The sequence below is a fragment of the Pelmatolapia mariae genome, linkage group LG6 (genome assembly GCF_036321145.2).
Source record: "Pelmatolapia mariae isolate MD_Pm_ZW linkage group LG6, Pm_UMD_F_2, whole genome shotgun sequence".
In the NCBI taxonomy this organism is placed as follows: Eukaryota; Metazoa; Chordata; class Actinopteri; order Cichliformes; family Cichlidae; genus Pelmatolapia; species Pelmatolapia mariae.
This window is the reverse complement of record NC_086232.1, coordinates 7,818,059-7,834,622: the sequence shown is the minus strand read 5'-3', so window position 1 is coordinate 7,834,622 and position 16,564 is coordinate 7,818,059. Positions and strand designations below refer to the sequence as shown.

Below are 16,564 nucleotides of genomic sequence, written 5' to 3'. Positions count from 1 at the left end.
TTATTCTGTTGGTTTTTGTTTTTTGCCCTTTTTCCCCGTCCCTCTTCTCAGTTTTTTTTTTCTTTCCCTCTTTCTTTCTCCCCTTTCTTTCCACCAGTCAAGTCTGTCCCGTATTCAGCAAGTGAAAATAAAATAAACAATAAAAGGTGAATCAAATGGACCATTACGGCAAGGCTGGGATGGTCCATTTGGTAAAGTAAATCCGTTGGGGATCTTTCTTCGCCTTTAGACAATAATTCTGATGGCAAAAGAACCAAACGGGACAGGTGGGGGAAAAAAAAAAAAAAAAACGTAATAAAGGAGTTTTTAGCACAAACTTTTCAGATGGCCTGTTTGAAGACCTGCAGAATTTGTCACTATTTGTTGGTTTCATTTTTTCAGATTTTTTTAAATGAACTAGCTTTCTGACTATAAATGCCATTTGGTATCACTTTTGTTCATTTTATACAATAAAAATCATGTACTTGTGGTGATTGTAGTATCCAAATACCATTGTCCAGAACGGGCACAGTGAAAAGCAGTCTTTCTCAAATCCATTCACACTCCCATCGCTCTGTATGAAAACTTATGTAAGTTAAAGATGAAAAAATGCCTAAAAGAAATCTTCAAACCCTGCTTACATTCTGATCTCCTCACACATGCACAGTCACTGAAGCTTGTCAGATTTTTTAGTTGCACTTTAGCTGAAGCTTATTGGCATGTTCATAGATGAAAATATAGTGATATAAAAGAGTTTCTGAATAAATGTTACTAGAAGTGAGGTAGGGAAGTTTATTTAACTTCATCAAACCATCTCTCAAAAGATCCATTAAATGGCACCATTTATTTGCTTACATTTATATCATCTACATATGATCTGTTGGTTTATTACCTCAGACTAACAAAAATGAAAAACCCACAGCAACTTACTATGAATTGTGATAGTTTCAGTTCCAATATTTCTTTTCCTAAAAAATTTACCGTTAATACCATAAATGACCTGATGTGATTTGATGGGAAAATTTCGTCATTTGACCACAATGAACTATATAACTGGGTGTTTTTGTTTTTACATTTTGAAGCCTTGACTCCAGCTTTAAGCTTAGCTGGATATTGCACAGACATCCTGCTAAATATAATTTCATATACTGAAAAGTTAGTCCTCTTAAATAGTCTGCTAGTATATTTAATCACACAGCAAGCTTTATTATTTTTCAAACAATAACAAAAAAGGCACTAAAAGTTCCCACATTAGAAAGCACAAAAGTCTGTTTCAGTGACTCAAACCAGCTAATGTAAAAAAACAAACCCCAAAACAATTTAAAGGGGTCGGGTGATCATAGAAAAAGTTGCTAATCGGTGTCACTGTGGAGATGAGTGTCTGATTGTGTCACTACTTTTCTACAGTTCCAGCATGATTACACTTGAACCCTCATATGCAGAGTCCAGAAACAGTGAGTGAATGAACGTGGCTATTGCCATTATTTGTATACAGTCTTTGATTTTAACATGGGTCTCTAGGGGAATTGATTGGACTGACTCACTTTTTCAGTCAGCCATTGGCTGCCCAAAAGGATCCCATGGCTATTTTGGCACTTGGATGTTGGATTTTCATATCCAGCAGTTGTTGCTTTGCTTGAACACAGCTGACACCATTTCATGTCTGCAGTTAGTTCTGTGCATTGTGTGAGGTGTGCTATCAAGAGTCAAATCACTTGAATTACAAAGAACCATTTATTGGGATTGATTCGGTTCACATTTACATTAAAAGTACCACAATTAAAAACATTGAAATCAAGTCTCCTTTTCAGTGAATTACTGTTCAAGATTGCACAATGCCCAGCTCTGGAAAGACAGTCAATGACTGGTCCTCTGTCAGGAGTCAAAATATCACAGAAGCAGCAGAAATCTTAAAAATCCTCATCAGGATGGATCAGAAAGAGGTTTGCAGTTTTTTTAACATAAGAACTGGAATGAAACAAAATGGACCTGTTGGCACTCAAGTCTCATTGATTAAGAATACAAGAGTGAAAGTATTTGTTGCATACAGATGGGAGAAATGTTACAAATGAACACTGACGATTTGATGAAGACAAGTCAGAACTCATCTATAGGAGGAGAAGCAGAACGGAGAAAACAAGAGAACATATTTAACCTTCTGAAATGACGCAAAGCTCTCAAACGGCTCCGCTTCTCTAAACAACAAAACATTCACATTAGCACCACTTACAGCTTACAAAAGGACAGTTTTCTTTGAAAACAATGGAGTCATCATCGTTCAGCTGGATGAATCATGCCCCGTCCCACTGACTGAAATCGCTGTGAGAAACTCTGAGCCATACATTTGAACATTTAAAAACAATCCACTGTAGGATCTATGATTTCTATGACTTCTCAGGAAATGTCACCAGGTGTGGCTCAAACACATATTTCTATCTTCATGGTTTGCTGCACAGCTCAATCAGTTTGTCAGCACATGTCGCTCAAAAACAAACAAAAAACAAAACAGTGATTTCAATTTACAGCTATACAATACAGTAGACACAGAATGGAATAAACCTCTTTGTCTGCATTAGGCTCTACTCCTAAAAATGGCTTTAAAGTAGTTCATCTTGATATTAGAAACACAGACTGAGAGCTGTTCTGTACATTTGTTCATGTCCCAGTATCCATCTAAGCCTGAGGCACAGGGAAAGTTTCCCTCCCCCTTTCTCTGAGTTATTGCATTCAAAAATCAGACAGCATCTGCTTAAATCAGGCCTGCAGGTTCTTCTTCTGCTTTCAGTGCCTCTGTCCAGACTCTGATTAAGCCTCCTTGCTTATTTCAGCTAAAAAGCTTCTTGGCCCTGCCTACCCTCTGATTAAAATTTGGTTGGACGGGGGTCTTGGCAGGACAGCAGTGGAATTCAAGTATCAAACCATGGTCTGAGGCCAAAGTGATGCAGCTGACATCATCAGTCTGCAGGATTGCTTTCAAGGAAATCTTCCCATCGAGACGAACGGAGCTGAGGATGAAACCCGATCTTTGATCGTGGAGAAATGGTGACAACAAGCTTTAAATCAACTTGCACTAACTTATAATGAAATGCCAGTTTTGGAGGAGTGAGCAATTGAGCTGGGCACAAAGGCTGAAACAAAAATAAGTTCTCAGGTATGAGGCAGCTTTGTTTGTTACAGATGTCATTTCACAGATAAAGGGAAGGTAACACTGGGCTACAGAAATGATGGCGGGGGGAAAGCACAGGACATGTAGGATACAAAAATATGTATGCAAAAGTGGCAGATTTTTCCTGGTATTTCCCATCTGCAGCAGCCACTGACACAGGTGAGTAATGTTTGGCATGTTGTAGCATAATGTTGTGTTTGTGTGATATTTGGAGATGTAAACAGCATGTAAACAGGATTTGCGTTAAAACGGAAGTCGCTCTATAATCACATGCATCATATACCATCCAGTCATATATGTACACAACCTGTCTCGTGATGGGTGGTCCATATAAACATCTGGCACTCATTCAGCCTCTGCCTACTCTCAGCTCTGCTCACATTAAACTTAGAGCAGAGCTCAGGCTGCCTGGGTTTGTTTTATGTGGACCTAATATGCTCATTTTTATCCTTTGACTGTACCAGAGTAGCTCTGTATGATTCACGTCTAAATATAATCCTTGTTTAACTTATACTGGGTCTCAGTGGAGCCCCCCAGTTCATCTTCTATCTAAAGTGAACTGCTTTCGCTCTTGCGACCTTCCCTTTAAGCCAGCGGGGGCTTCTGTGCTCACAGTGAGTGTAATGTGCCTGAGATGCCCATATTTGGGCTATCCCCTGTCACTGATATCATACAGAGCCAAGGGTAGAAAAAACAATGTCAAACTGAGTGTTTAAATCAGTCTGAAGCCTGAGCTTTTACCCACAGAGATTATTGCCCACTGACTGACCTCATTACTTGACACTTTTATTTCATATGACCACCAACCACAGTGACACTACATCGGTGGGAAAAATGTTAAGGTCCCCTTTAAGAACTGAATTTTTGTGCAATCGCTTTGACTTTCAATATGATAAAACAAAAAACAAAACAATTAGATGATAACGAATGACCACTCCCTCTGCTGTCCTTTTAGGTGACTTTTCCTCTCCAGTGAGCCCATATTGCAAAATTATCTCTATCCTCTTGTGTTTTCTCCTCAGTCAGCAGTGGAAACATTAACAATGACACCACATCCTGTAACCTGTAACCTAGAAATAAGATATTGGAAGGAATGGGTAGCCCCCCCCCCCCAAAAAAAGGAGTGGTTTGATCCTGTAAACCTGGGGTGATTCTTTTCATCCAAAGTGGTTGTGAAGAGAAGAAAGTGAGCCCAGAGTCTGCCTTTCCAGTCTGAGGTGAGCTCTGTACGATCAAAGGATATACAGAGGTGTTTGATTTCGGGGCTCATTAAACTGTCTCCATGCTGCGATGTTTTTGTCTAGTCTCCTCTTACATCATAATCTACCAAGTCACACACTTTTCCACTGAGTAATTTCTCCCTTCCTCAACTGTCCTCCATACTCACATTTTTCACACACAGTGAGGCACATATAAGACTGTATGCGATTAGTGTGGAGCCTCCCGTCCCAGACATATTTCTCAGGGGAGGAGAGCCTCTCCCTCTTCCACCCAGAGGAGGTTCAGGACCTCAGACTGCCGCTGCTCCCGCTGGTGAATCCTCCGCAGGCGCAGGATGTAGAGCAGGATGGCCAGCACCACCACCAGGATGCAGAGTGAGAACAGGTGGTGGTTGTAGACGAATGAAGAGCGCAGCCAGCTGGGGTGGTTCTGCCGCAGTGCTTCCTGCTGCAGGTCCCTGGAGAAACAAGCGGGGCAGAGGAAGCACATGTTTAATCCAAAACAAATCCTTGCTAATGAGCAGAGCAGCAGGAGCAGCATTCTGTTTAGCTGGTGTATTATTTTTGGGGGGCAGTTTTGGGAGGTGGGAGTCAAGTTATAACTTTCTGTAACTGTTTCATTTCAGTTTAAAAATCTTTTCAGGTAAACAAACTCTGTTTATATGATGCACTGTGCTTGTTATTATTAATTTGTGGCTCTCTTGCACAGCGTGTCTTTTGTCCCCCACCAGTCAAAGCAGTTAGCTGCTCCTGTCTCAGCCTGGTTCTACTGGAGGTTTCTTCCTGTTAAAAGGGAGTTTTTCCTTCCCACTGTCACAGAGTGGTTGCTCAAAGTGATTGCTGGGTTTTTTCTGCATTACTTTAGCGTCTTTACTTTAGAGTCTAAAGCCCCTCGAGGTGTCGGGTGACAGTTGTTCTGATTTAGTGCTACATGAATAAAAATGAACTGAATCGCTCTATAGCTGATTTTAGACCGTGACAAGATAAAGACGTAAGCCGTGTTTTTCATAGCGACACATCTTGTGTTTTTCCCCAAACAAATCTACAAGTTAAAAGGTAACTCAGTGCAGGGATAACAGGAGCAAATGAGTGAAAGGAAAAACCAGCGCAAGTTAGTGTAGAGTTAAAGTGTGACATATCTGACAGTTACCTGAGAGGCAGGAAGCGGGTTTTGTACAGGATGGCCCCCAAAGTCCACTGGACCTCTTTGTCATAAACCAACTGGGCTGTTTTCAGGTTCGGGTAGTCGGTGGGGAAACGGAAACCAGAGTGTAACACTTCATACACCCAGGCTGACTTGAAGCACTGATACCTGGGGTAAAAACAGCACAATAATGGGTCAGAGTAGGATGAAAGTGACATCTGAGGGCAGGAAAAACAAAGCAGCCATTTAGATTTACAGCTGCAGATAGAGTCAAGCAAATGTGCACCACCTGCAGGCAAAAAAGGGAATAACTTTTGCAACTTTGCCAGCAGCAGTATATCATTCTTTCAAGAATCAAAACACAGTCTGAAGAGTGATGTAGCTGACATCATTAGCCTTCATTTGCCATTTCCCACTGAGACAAACAAAGCTGTGGGTGAAATTCTACGTCTGAAAGTGGCAAAACGATGGCAGCAGGCTGTTACAACAACTTGCACTTAACTGCAAAGCCATATCAGTTTCTGGGGTGAACATTTCAGCTGGTACATGACGGTAAGAGTTGCTTTTTGCTTTTTTTCCTCCTTTTTTCAATTTAGGGATGTCAGGTCATAAAGACTCGCGTGTAAAATTTGAGTTTGTTTGTGTATTTATACATAATTTATGCATAATTTATAGTTAGTGATGTAAAGAACTGAGAAGTGAGCAATGTGAAAATATTTGTTCTGTTTTTTTTTTGTTTACTGTCCTCGAAATGCTTGGATGTGCCTGCAGCTCCTGGTGTTACTGAAATAATCCACTGTTGTGCATTGGCAGAAGAATTGGGTCAGCCTTACTTACCAAGAGTTTATGGGCTGAAAATCAAGTTCAGAGAGACTTGTTTATATGTGGAAAGCAGGAGAAAAGAAGTATCCTCATTTACAACACACAATATGACAATCTGCAATTAACTGCAGTTTGCTAGACTGAATAAATATGTGTGTATCTTAAATATGTGAAGATTTTAGCCACAAACATGTCCAGTTCTAGAAATTTGGTTTGCTGACACAAAAATAAACACAAACCAACGGCTGACGTAACTTTGCCCATTTTCTACATATGGTCAGTGAAGTAGTCAGGGAGTAACTGAAGAGTTCCTCCTCGTGTGGCCTAATAAAAGTGAATTGGCGATTGTGATAATGACATGCTTTACATCTCAGGTTCTGCGCTTTGCTATGAAAAAACTCACACACAGAACTGGAAAATGCTCAAAAGATGCCACATTTATTTGTGTGTGTGTCGTTTGTGTGCAGGTGTTTCCACGGATAATTTATAATAGCATGAAGACAGCCAGAAAACTGAACTTACTTCAGTCTGCTGTCGTCTGCCTGTTTGGAGTAAAGGTGGTTTTCCAGACGCTGTTTCAGTGTCGACCACTGGGTAGAGCAGTAGTCCTGTTAAATAAACCAAAACATGAAACTGAACTTTCACTGAACAAACACAGAATGTTAAAATCTTTTATCTAATATATTTGTCTAATGGAAGGACTGGTGTTGTGTGTCTGTTACCATAGAAGCTTTGGAGTATTTCTCACTGTTGTACTGTCCTCCTATCCTGAGCACGTCCTCCATACAGTAGTAAAACTCAGAGAAACCATAGAACTCACTGTTGCTGAAGTTGATGGGAGCCTGCAAAAATATTAGATGCCAATTTTTCTTTGCATCTCTACTTTATAAAGAATTGAGGAAAGACTGAGCAGTGATCAATACCATAAACAAAACCTTGTTATCATAAAGATCCATACCTGATAGACACCTCTTGGTGACATAGTGCCATTATGGAGACCCAGGAAGGGTCGCACTGCCTCCTGACACTTGGTCCAGTCACCCTGACCCCTCAGGTGCAGCGTGCGATTGTCCCGGACTATTGTTTCAGTCAGTCCGACGGGCAGGCAGGAGTCCAGGTACGGTTTGTCCTTACTCAGACCTGTCTGTGTGGTTAGATATCTGGACAATAACATGAAAAAAATTTAAAATCTATTTCCTTCACTCAGCTACACCGAAAGAATGTGAGGTTTAGAAAAATAAGTGTCTATAATTAGATAAATCAGTGAACCAGAATTAAATACTTGATCAGTTATAGGATGTTTAAAAGACTGAATCAACATTGTCAAATCAAGATAATTAATTATTCATATCATTTTATACACAAAATATTCCCAGTCCTGAATGTATGTACACTATATTTCACATCACATGCTCCAGATTGGATTTTAGAGAGGATGTGTGATTGTGTGCAGGTAGATGGCGCTGTTTTTTTTAGTTTCTGAGATTAAACCAAGTTAAAGGCAGACAGTATTTTTACAAGGTTCAGCAAAACCTGGAAAGAAGCAAATAGAGAAAACAGCTGTGGGAAGTGCCAGCTTGACTTTGGGTAAGAGTAATACGAAAGGCATGAGAGGAAAAGACACCGTCTAGATGCTGGTCTCTTATGGTAACACACCTGGGAGACAGGTGTTGATTTTTGTTTGCTTCAGATACGTTTAGAGTAAATTAAGTTAATGTGCCAATCAGAATGCTCTGTCGTTCACACACATTTAAATTCAACAACTGAAAATAACTGCAAACAGCTTTTGGACTGCAGTAAATACTGACATCCTGTTCACATCTGTAGAGTTTATTATACGGACGTGGTGACAGTGTAAAGACAACCTGCAATTCTTATTTTCAGATGAAATATGGGAGCTGTTTTAACATTGTGCTCTATGAAAGAGTTGGATGGAGGAGGCATTTACAGGAGGACCTTAATGATAATAACACTGATGAAAGAGGACAATAATGGCTATGGGTAAAACAATGGCTGTAGAGGGAAAACTGTCAACACAGCAGCAGTTGAAAGACAAAAAAATGTGATTCATTTTTGGACTTGTCCCACTCTACCCCACTCTAACCGATCCCACAGACACTCATCATAAACTCTGAAACGGGTGAAAAAAAGCATGAAAACTGGAACTGAAGAAAAACTATAAAAGATATTGAAAAGATAAATACAAGCTCAATAGTTTAATGTCTTGGCTTTGTTTTAAAGTCTGAAAGGTGTCTGTAGGTGAACGTATGTGGAAGCAGTTAGAGTTAAAAGAGGAGCAACTTAAAAGAGGGTTTAAACACTTCTCTCCATTGAAATACATTATAAATTTTGTTGAATAAAGCTGAAAATTTCAAAAAAGCCATGTAGAAAAGAAGAGCAATCTAACGGTGGTTGAATGGTTTTTCTAAGTTGAAGGTGACAGCTGGTGAAAAACATACACAATAGAGGATAATAATAATGAAAAATATTTGCAGGTATCTCACAGTGTGCTTCAAGCATAAAAAAACACATGTGACTAACCTGTTCTTGGTGAAGGTGCTGTTAAAGAGCTGGTCCTCGTAGCGCTGCCTGGCCATGTTTCCTCCAAAGCCCAGGAACGTGGTGACATACACTCGGTACACGTGTTGCGTGTGCTCGACATCACAGCCCAGATTAAACTCTGCGAGGACGCTCTTCCCTGCCTCCTCCTGAAAACCACACAGATGTGTTACGCTAATGCAGACGGGACCAGCCTTCCAGGCTACATCACAGGCAGGACAGGTCAGTACTCAGTGTATTTCCTTACTTCTTGAGGTGAGTTGAAGGTGATGGCGCTGGGCACCTCATAGGCGATCTGAAGCGAAGCTCCACCCATATCCATGATGCCCACTGTGCGCCGTCTGCTGATTGGCTGCTGGTTCTGAGAACTTGTCGTCACTTCGACTGTGGCGTCCTCTAAAAAAATAGTTTTTAAAAAATATTTAAAAAATTCCACCCCCCAAAAATAACAATTTTGCATAAAACACACGTGAAACAAACATTAGTGTGAGTTTGGTAAACATCATGCCTCCGTCACACTCACCCTCATCAGGATGGTCAAAGCGGCCCAAGACAAAGTTAATGCCAATCCAAGCATACACTCCTACGAGGTCAGAGGAACATGTCGTTTCACAGTGAGAAGACACAGAAACAAGCAGGCAGCAGTTAGAAGTGTCAGATTTAAAGAGTGCCACTATCAGCAGGGTAAACAAGCCTGTCAGCTCACCTTCCTGTTTCCCAGAGATGACCTCAACATGTGAACGGGAAAAGAGGAAATCAAACTCCAGGGGGACATCGGTGACAAGATCCTCTATAATGTCTGCCTGCTGTCTACATGCAGAGAAGTACAGCATAAAATGTGAAGTTTTGTTCACAATATAGAAATACAGAACAAATGAGGAAAGCTGCAAACCCTCCATTTACAAGGGACAGCCAATCAGAAGAAAGGTGAGGGAGACTATATCAGCTTTACTAGAGTAGAGTCAAATGGTTCACAGTGGGAGCTGGAAACAACCATACCAGGTCTCCCTTAAAATACCATTAGATTAAAAACTGATGCTGTTGCGTGGTGTTCTGTTTACCTCTCATGCAGCAGCCGCATGCCAGCTGTACAGAGGATGTAGAGTGGAGTCTCTTTGTGTTTGTTCTTCGGGACATGAGCAGCAGCAAAGCTGAGGAGAGGGTGGAGGTAGTCACTGGCCTGCGTTGGTGTGGTTGCCAGAGTGGAGATTCCTGAGAGAATACACACACACAGTACAATCAGGTATAAAATACAAAATTCACAATTTTTAGCTAGCTATAAAATCAGAGCTAGCTAATGTAGAAAGCTAATACGTCGGCCATAATGGAACAGAAAGAAAATCTAAATCTAATCTAATCTAATGCAAGATAAGATGAAGTTGAACGGGGTTAATTTGGGTCATAAAATTACTTATAAATGACTAATATATAGTTATAGTTGAGGTTCCACACAAACACTTTACATGACTTGGTCTAAAATATATCAGTGTGTTTTGGTAGGAATAAATGCTGAATGATATGAAAAATCTGGAAGTATTTGATGCAGATCACTGAACTAGACAAAGCTAAGACATCAGCATTATAACCTTACACACCACACATCAATCATAAAAGCCTTAAAAGGAAAACGATTAGAATGGTTGTTACACAACGATGTCCCGGCATTCAAAGGGTCAGGTTTCCTTTAACTGCAGCATTCTATCTAATCTGCCTGCTGTGGCAGAGATAAAACAAAGTCGCAGGGACTGAAAGCTCCTCACCACTGATGTGACTAATTATTTAAAGGTACAGTGTGTAAAATCTAGTAGATTTTTTTTTACCCCTCTCAATTTAGGTACATAATCCTATTCTTACTCAACATGCCAGATGTCTATTTGTTCTTGAGGAGGCTGTGAACATTTGTGAAAGGAGTCGGATACGAGTTGGGAGGGTCACATATCTAATCTGCTGACATTAAGTAATTGTGATAATATCAGCCATGGATAAGCATGTATAAGCATTAATGCACAGATCTGTGTGTTAGAGCTCTGATTTTAGTTCAGGAGATGAGGCCTGAGGTGAGGAGGAAGAGGATGAGGTGGAAATGAGGGGAGACAGAAAAGTGATGGATGAGACAGATGAAGAGGAGGAGAAAGACATAATGAGAAAGAGATAAAGAAAATATACAAATATTAAATGGTCCTATATCATTTTAATTTTGGGATCTTTCAATTAAAAGTGACTTATAAGGCAGTGTTTAGTCACATACATAAAATGGAATTAAGTGTAACACCATCAGAAAGTTCACTTTGCATGGAAAAACAACCGAAGCCAAATCTGTTAATCTTTTTCCTACTTTCTGTTTTCCATCATGTTCTTTCCAGTTTCACATGCTCTGACTTTCACTTTTCTGGCCGTGAGCCAAAGGGCAAACAGTGAATAAGAAATGATCTCCCTGTCGCCATCATCTTCTGTCTCACTGGCACCATCTGGCACCAAAAACAAAACAAAACAAATAAACAATCATTCTTTGTCACTTTGTTTCTGGTCTGTACATAAGGCTTAAACAGTTACAGTTAAGCAAACCTAGAAACAATGTTTCTTCTAATTGCTCATTCATTTACGTGAACACTGTGATTCATCTTACGCCATCCGACTTTTATTTACCTCGACTGCTGAGCACAACTAGCCTTTCCTAAATCTTTCTGACTGAGTATAAAGAGAATTTTAGTACTCTGATCTGCTCCTGTTCTGTTAAGGGTACACCATTTATACAAATGTAACATTTCCTGTATATGTTTCAAATTAAAAGCCATTTAGCATTTCAATACACAGAAACTGTTCAGTTCTTATAAAAGCCTTCTACAGTGAAACTTTTGCAAACTAATTTCCATCTGAAAAAAACATTCATAAAATTATCAGTGGCTCACAAAACTGGTCAATAACTCACATGTTATTCTACCACAGCAGATAATAAGAAAGGATGTCTATACTACAAGAAAAGCGAGAGAGGGAGAGAGAGAGAGAGAGAGAGAGAGAGAGAGAGGAGGATACACAAGAGTGCAGACAGTAGGATGTGAGGAATATGTAGGAGGATGAAGGACGATAAAAATGACAGAAAGGACTTTTCAAATCCAGACAAAGAACTTTAACCACATATTCATACAGTGTTTAATTCTATATGCTCTAAGCACTTCATCTACCCCACATCCAAGGCCAGCTAGGAACTTCCACTTAACCTAATATCCATGTCTTAAAACTTTGATACGTACACAGACACAGGGAAAAGAAAGGCCCCAGCCAATCAGTAGACCTGAACTAGAAACATTGTGGCTTTGAAGTTCTAACCACTGTACACTCGTGCTGGGCGATATGGAAAAAATATTTATCACGATATGAATTATTTTATATCACGATAACGATATATATCACGATATACCACCTGACCTGTGGTCATCTGGAAAGTATGCAGTCTGTAAACAGCGAGTGGAGAGGGTGCAGTCTTTGTTTTGAGTTACTGTAAAGTATGTCGCAAATCCGGGTGCATGTAAAGCAGCACCATGTTGCAAAACCACAAGACAGTTTCTTTGCGAAAAATATCATTTTTTTATACTTTATTTTCTCTTGCATAAAGTTAAGAGCATGTATAGTGAGAAGACAACACTAATATATTTGCACAGGCTATTTAACCCTTTAAGACCTACCATAGAACCAAGTCCGCCAGAGCTTATCTTTACATTTATTTATTTTGAGTGTCTTCATAGTTTTATTTTTGAGATACACAAATTTTTATATATAAATGAAAATAAATAAATGCAAATTTGCAAAAAAACAGCATGTGCATCAAAATAAACTATTTCCAACAGTGTAATTTGACTTCTAAGCATCCCAGAAACGATACAGAAGAGCATAAAGTCAAACATGACTTTTAAAAACACCAACATAGACTTTGAAGCTTAAAAAACTACATTTTCCGCGAAAGTGACGTCACTTCCGGTTTCGGACAGGTAATGGCGGACATGCGATAGTTGCGCTGACTTATATTCCAACTAGGAAGTGTTATGAACAGCTGATCGGATCGGCAAAGCCTGTTTCTGGAATATTATGTTTTTGTTGCTGGAAGTGCTTTATATGCAATTTTTGCAAAGCTATATGTGGAAGAAAACCGTGACTTAGGACAAGCTAATGGAATAAGATGTAAGTACAACCCCTACGGTTTCATATGCAAAAAAAAAAACCCATTATTGCGCTACCTTACGTGGTTACAGTTCTACAGGGATTTAAAAATAGTTAGGGAAAACGGAGTGTGCCTGCTCTGACTGGTTGTAAAGGGTTAATGATATATTTTATGTAATAATTTGTAAAATTCGGGTTAGAAACGATAGAAACGATAGAAGACAAATGGCACGATAGACACTTTTCTATCGTCCACACGATATATATCGTCATATCGCCCAGCACTACTGTACACCATACTGCCTGGGGAGTGGCAGAGGATCTATTCATAAAGCCAGTCTAACATTTGCTCATGTGGTCATTTATAACTGATTAATATAAAGTGTGGTTACACAGCCACAGAAATGAGCCACAACCTAAATGCATTTATACACAAGCATACATGTTATTGGTGTGCCTCACTACCTAAACGAATAGCACTGCGCTCTTGTGCACGCAAACAGAGCTATAAGTCCTCAGCAAGCTTCCACACACTGTACAAACTCCGAGTGAGCTTCGCTTACTCACCAGGCTTGATCTTCTTGACGACAGTGTTGCGGCTGCGGTCCCTCATTTGTCTGATGTCCAGTAGGGTGTGGGGGTTCCCGTTATGGGGCGGCCAGTAATACACAAAGACCCTGGAGCCACTGCTGCCACAGTCCACCACGATGCCATAATTCAGTGAAGGGTTGAGGATGTCAGTAGCCTCCATAGACTCAGTGAGGGAGAGGTATCTGAAGGAGAGCAAACAGAAACATTAGGAGATGAAGAATATACTCAGAAAACTGCATTTATGTACCAAAGAAAGCACAAAGGTGTCAAGAGCTTAAATAATATCCACCGACATGCTTCTTCCTTTAAATCCACTTGAAACAAATGTTCTACACATTCATACAAAGAAAAGAGTGCATTTACATTTTTCCAAATGATCTGCTTATTTAGTATATCTTTCCCTTGTTTACTGAGGAGAACACCTGCAGTCAGTCCCACACACTGAGTCCTTTCAACAGTGCTCTCAAAGCTGGTTATCTGTTTACCATGAGCTTTCCACTTGAGCACACTTGAAAGAGAGGAGGGCCTGCATTATTTGAGCTCAAAGAGAATATGATCGACATGGCGGCACTTTATAAATTCTCTAGTCTTCATTGCTCAGATTAATGGTGGCTGATTATGAAATGCACCTAAATTTAAGGCATGTTTTGGCACATCCCCTCACCATCCTGGAACCAGACATGCTCGATTACCAGTGTTTTCATGCTGTTTCACCCTCCTATTTCCTTAGAGCCATGCTTCGTTTAGCTTAGCTTCTACAACACTGACTGGAAAAGGTTTTGGGACTAGATTTTTGAAATTGCATTTTCTAAAAAGACAAACTAACACAGGAAGACAAGAATCTATTAAAGTGAGCCCAAAGTAGCATATAAGAGGAAAACACGTTGCCAAAAGGCTTCCAGATTTGCAAGAGGCCACTCTGTCAGCCTCTGTGTACGACTCAAATGAAATGAGTTTATTTGTTTCATTTCCGTCCACTCACTTGTTAATTTGGGTCCCAGACCGTCGCTGGGTGCCCCATAGCTGCCTTTGGTAGGTTTCCAGAAGGAGGAAGGCAGAGGTGATGAGCAGCAGCAGCAGGAGCAGAAGCCTCTGTCTTGGGGCACAGCCCAGAGACAGCAGGGACACACTGCAGTACCAGGAGGCTGGCAGGCAGGACAAAGTAATCCTGTGGAAGACGAAGACACAGCAGATACTGTTATATACAACAGCAGACGTAACTCATGGCAGCCATTTTGACATGAAACACTAGGTAAATACAAGTTTAAGTAATAGCATTAATAAAGGCTCTGTTGTGTTAAGTGCTGAGCCCATAGTAACATAAGTAGTAACACCTGTGTTTCCCACAGCCATGAAAAAACATCTGTTAGAGTGCCAAGCATAAGGGCTTCTCAGTAATACTCTGACAGCAGAAACTGTTATCGGTTTATTACCTTGCCATGTGTCCACGTCAGCAAAAGTACAAAATGTCACAGTCGTCACCTCATGGCGGCTGCAGGCTGATTATGATGTTGTCAACTGTTCTGAATTTTCTTCTGCTGGAAGGGAGTAAGAAGGGGGGGAGAGGCTCAGCGGACTTAATGTTAATGTTCTGTTGTCTAAATGCACGTAAAAATAAAAATAAAATAAAAACTTTACAACACAATAAATACTTTATTCTAATCAGCTGGCAGCTTGTACACTGGCAGACCTAACTAACACTGTTTGTCTTCGTAAGGCCTTAATTTTACTTGCTACGACCTCAAAAAAATCGAATTTATTTGTAACACTTGCAAACAAACAAATTACTCTAGCCTGCCTGCCAGAACAACAAGCATATTGTGCTTCAAATCTGTGATATATTGTTAAATCCCCTGCTGCACTTGTTAGACGCTGTCGTTAAATAGAAGAGGACCATTTTAGTATAATCTCTGCCTTTTTTTCCACAGGTCAGTGTAACTAGCCTACCTCTGAGTTATATAAGCTAAAACTGTTACATAAAACACAATAACTGTAACCCAAACCAAATAACAGAGGGAAAAATACATTCTATGCTGTATTTATTTATTGGCTACAAATGTAGCTATCGTTGTTAATAACGGTTCAATTACAAACCGGCTACGTTTACGAACAACTGATAACCATCACAGCACCCGTATGCTATCACTCGCTCTTATAAACGTACCTACAGAAGCCTCTTCTCCACCATGGCAGTAACAAACATTAATAATACTTGTTTGTAGTTCGACAGATAAGACGATACGATCCCTTATTCTCTCGTCGCATCACCGTAAATTATTAGTTTAGAGAACACGACGAGGAGACGGAGAGGAAATGACCGAAATTTCTAATAAAATTTCCGGTTAGCCGGTTGGCTACGTCATCAAACACGAAAGGCGATGGCTTGCTGCATTCAAGACTGTAGGAATAATCAGAACTATGCAATGGAACAACTTGATGACGGTGGAATGGGAAATATTTTATTTATCCGACATATGGGAATTATTTTATTACAACAACTGAAATAATAATATTAAAAATACATCAGACTATAGCGATCGTTGAGTGTGTATGTACGATCATACACTGGCAATATTAATAACAATAATAATATGTTTATAACATTTTACAGACTTTTTTTTAATCAAAGATTAATTTATTAATTTATTTTATCTTGAAAAATCAGTAAGTTGTGTTTTCTCCAGATTAAAAAGTCCATATGACATATGATTTTGTGAGGTAAAAAAAACAATATACCCTTTTGCTCAAGTTAACATACCAGCATTAAAGAAAAATAACAGCAATCCCCACATGCCCTAACTTTAAGTGTAGATGTGTTTCGTTCAAGTTTACGTTGATGCGTAACCTGGGACGTCCCGTTCCTGCAGGCACATACACATGTGATAAAAAGAAGTTACAAAAGACTAGGTTTAAACTCCACCCACTTTA

At 39.9% G+C, this 16,564-nt stretch overlaps 1 protein-coding gene across 2 annotated transcripts; it reads right to left on the bottom strand.

The window, feature by feature from the left end:
* Positions 1-1,694: 1,694 nt before the first annotated feature.
* On the bottom strand, positions 1,695-15,986 carry LOC134628930 (ectonucleoside triphosphate diphosphohydrolase 7-like). 2 transcript variants are annotated; one of them, XM_063475768.1, is made up of 14 exons: positions 15,801-15,986; positions 15,070-15,174; positions 14,619-14,804; positions 13,613-13,818; positions 9,952-10,102; positions 9,597-9,700; positions 9,414-9,473; positions 9,138-9,286; positions 8,873-9,039; positions 7,290-7,491; positions 7,054-7,173; positions 6,854-6,939; positions 5,516-5,677; positions 1,695-4,823 (listed from the first exon to the last, which is right to left on the bottom strand). In XM_063475768.1, exons 2-14 carry the CDS (start codon positions 15,075-15,077, stop codon positions 4,607-4,609), a joined length of 1,818 nt encoding a protein of 605 aa, XP_063331838.1. In that variant the 5' UTR covers positions 15,078-15,174; positions 15,801-15,986; the 3' UTR covers positions 1,695-4,606. The 2 variants fall into 2 exon arrangements, with proteins under 2 accessions (XP_063331838.1, XP_063331839.1); XM_063475769.1 differs by having other exon boundaries at positions 15,070-15,171.
* Positions 15,987-16,564: the final 578 nt, after the last annotated feature.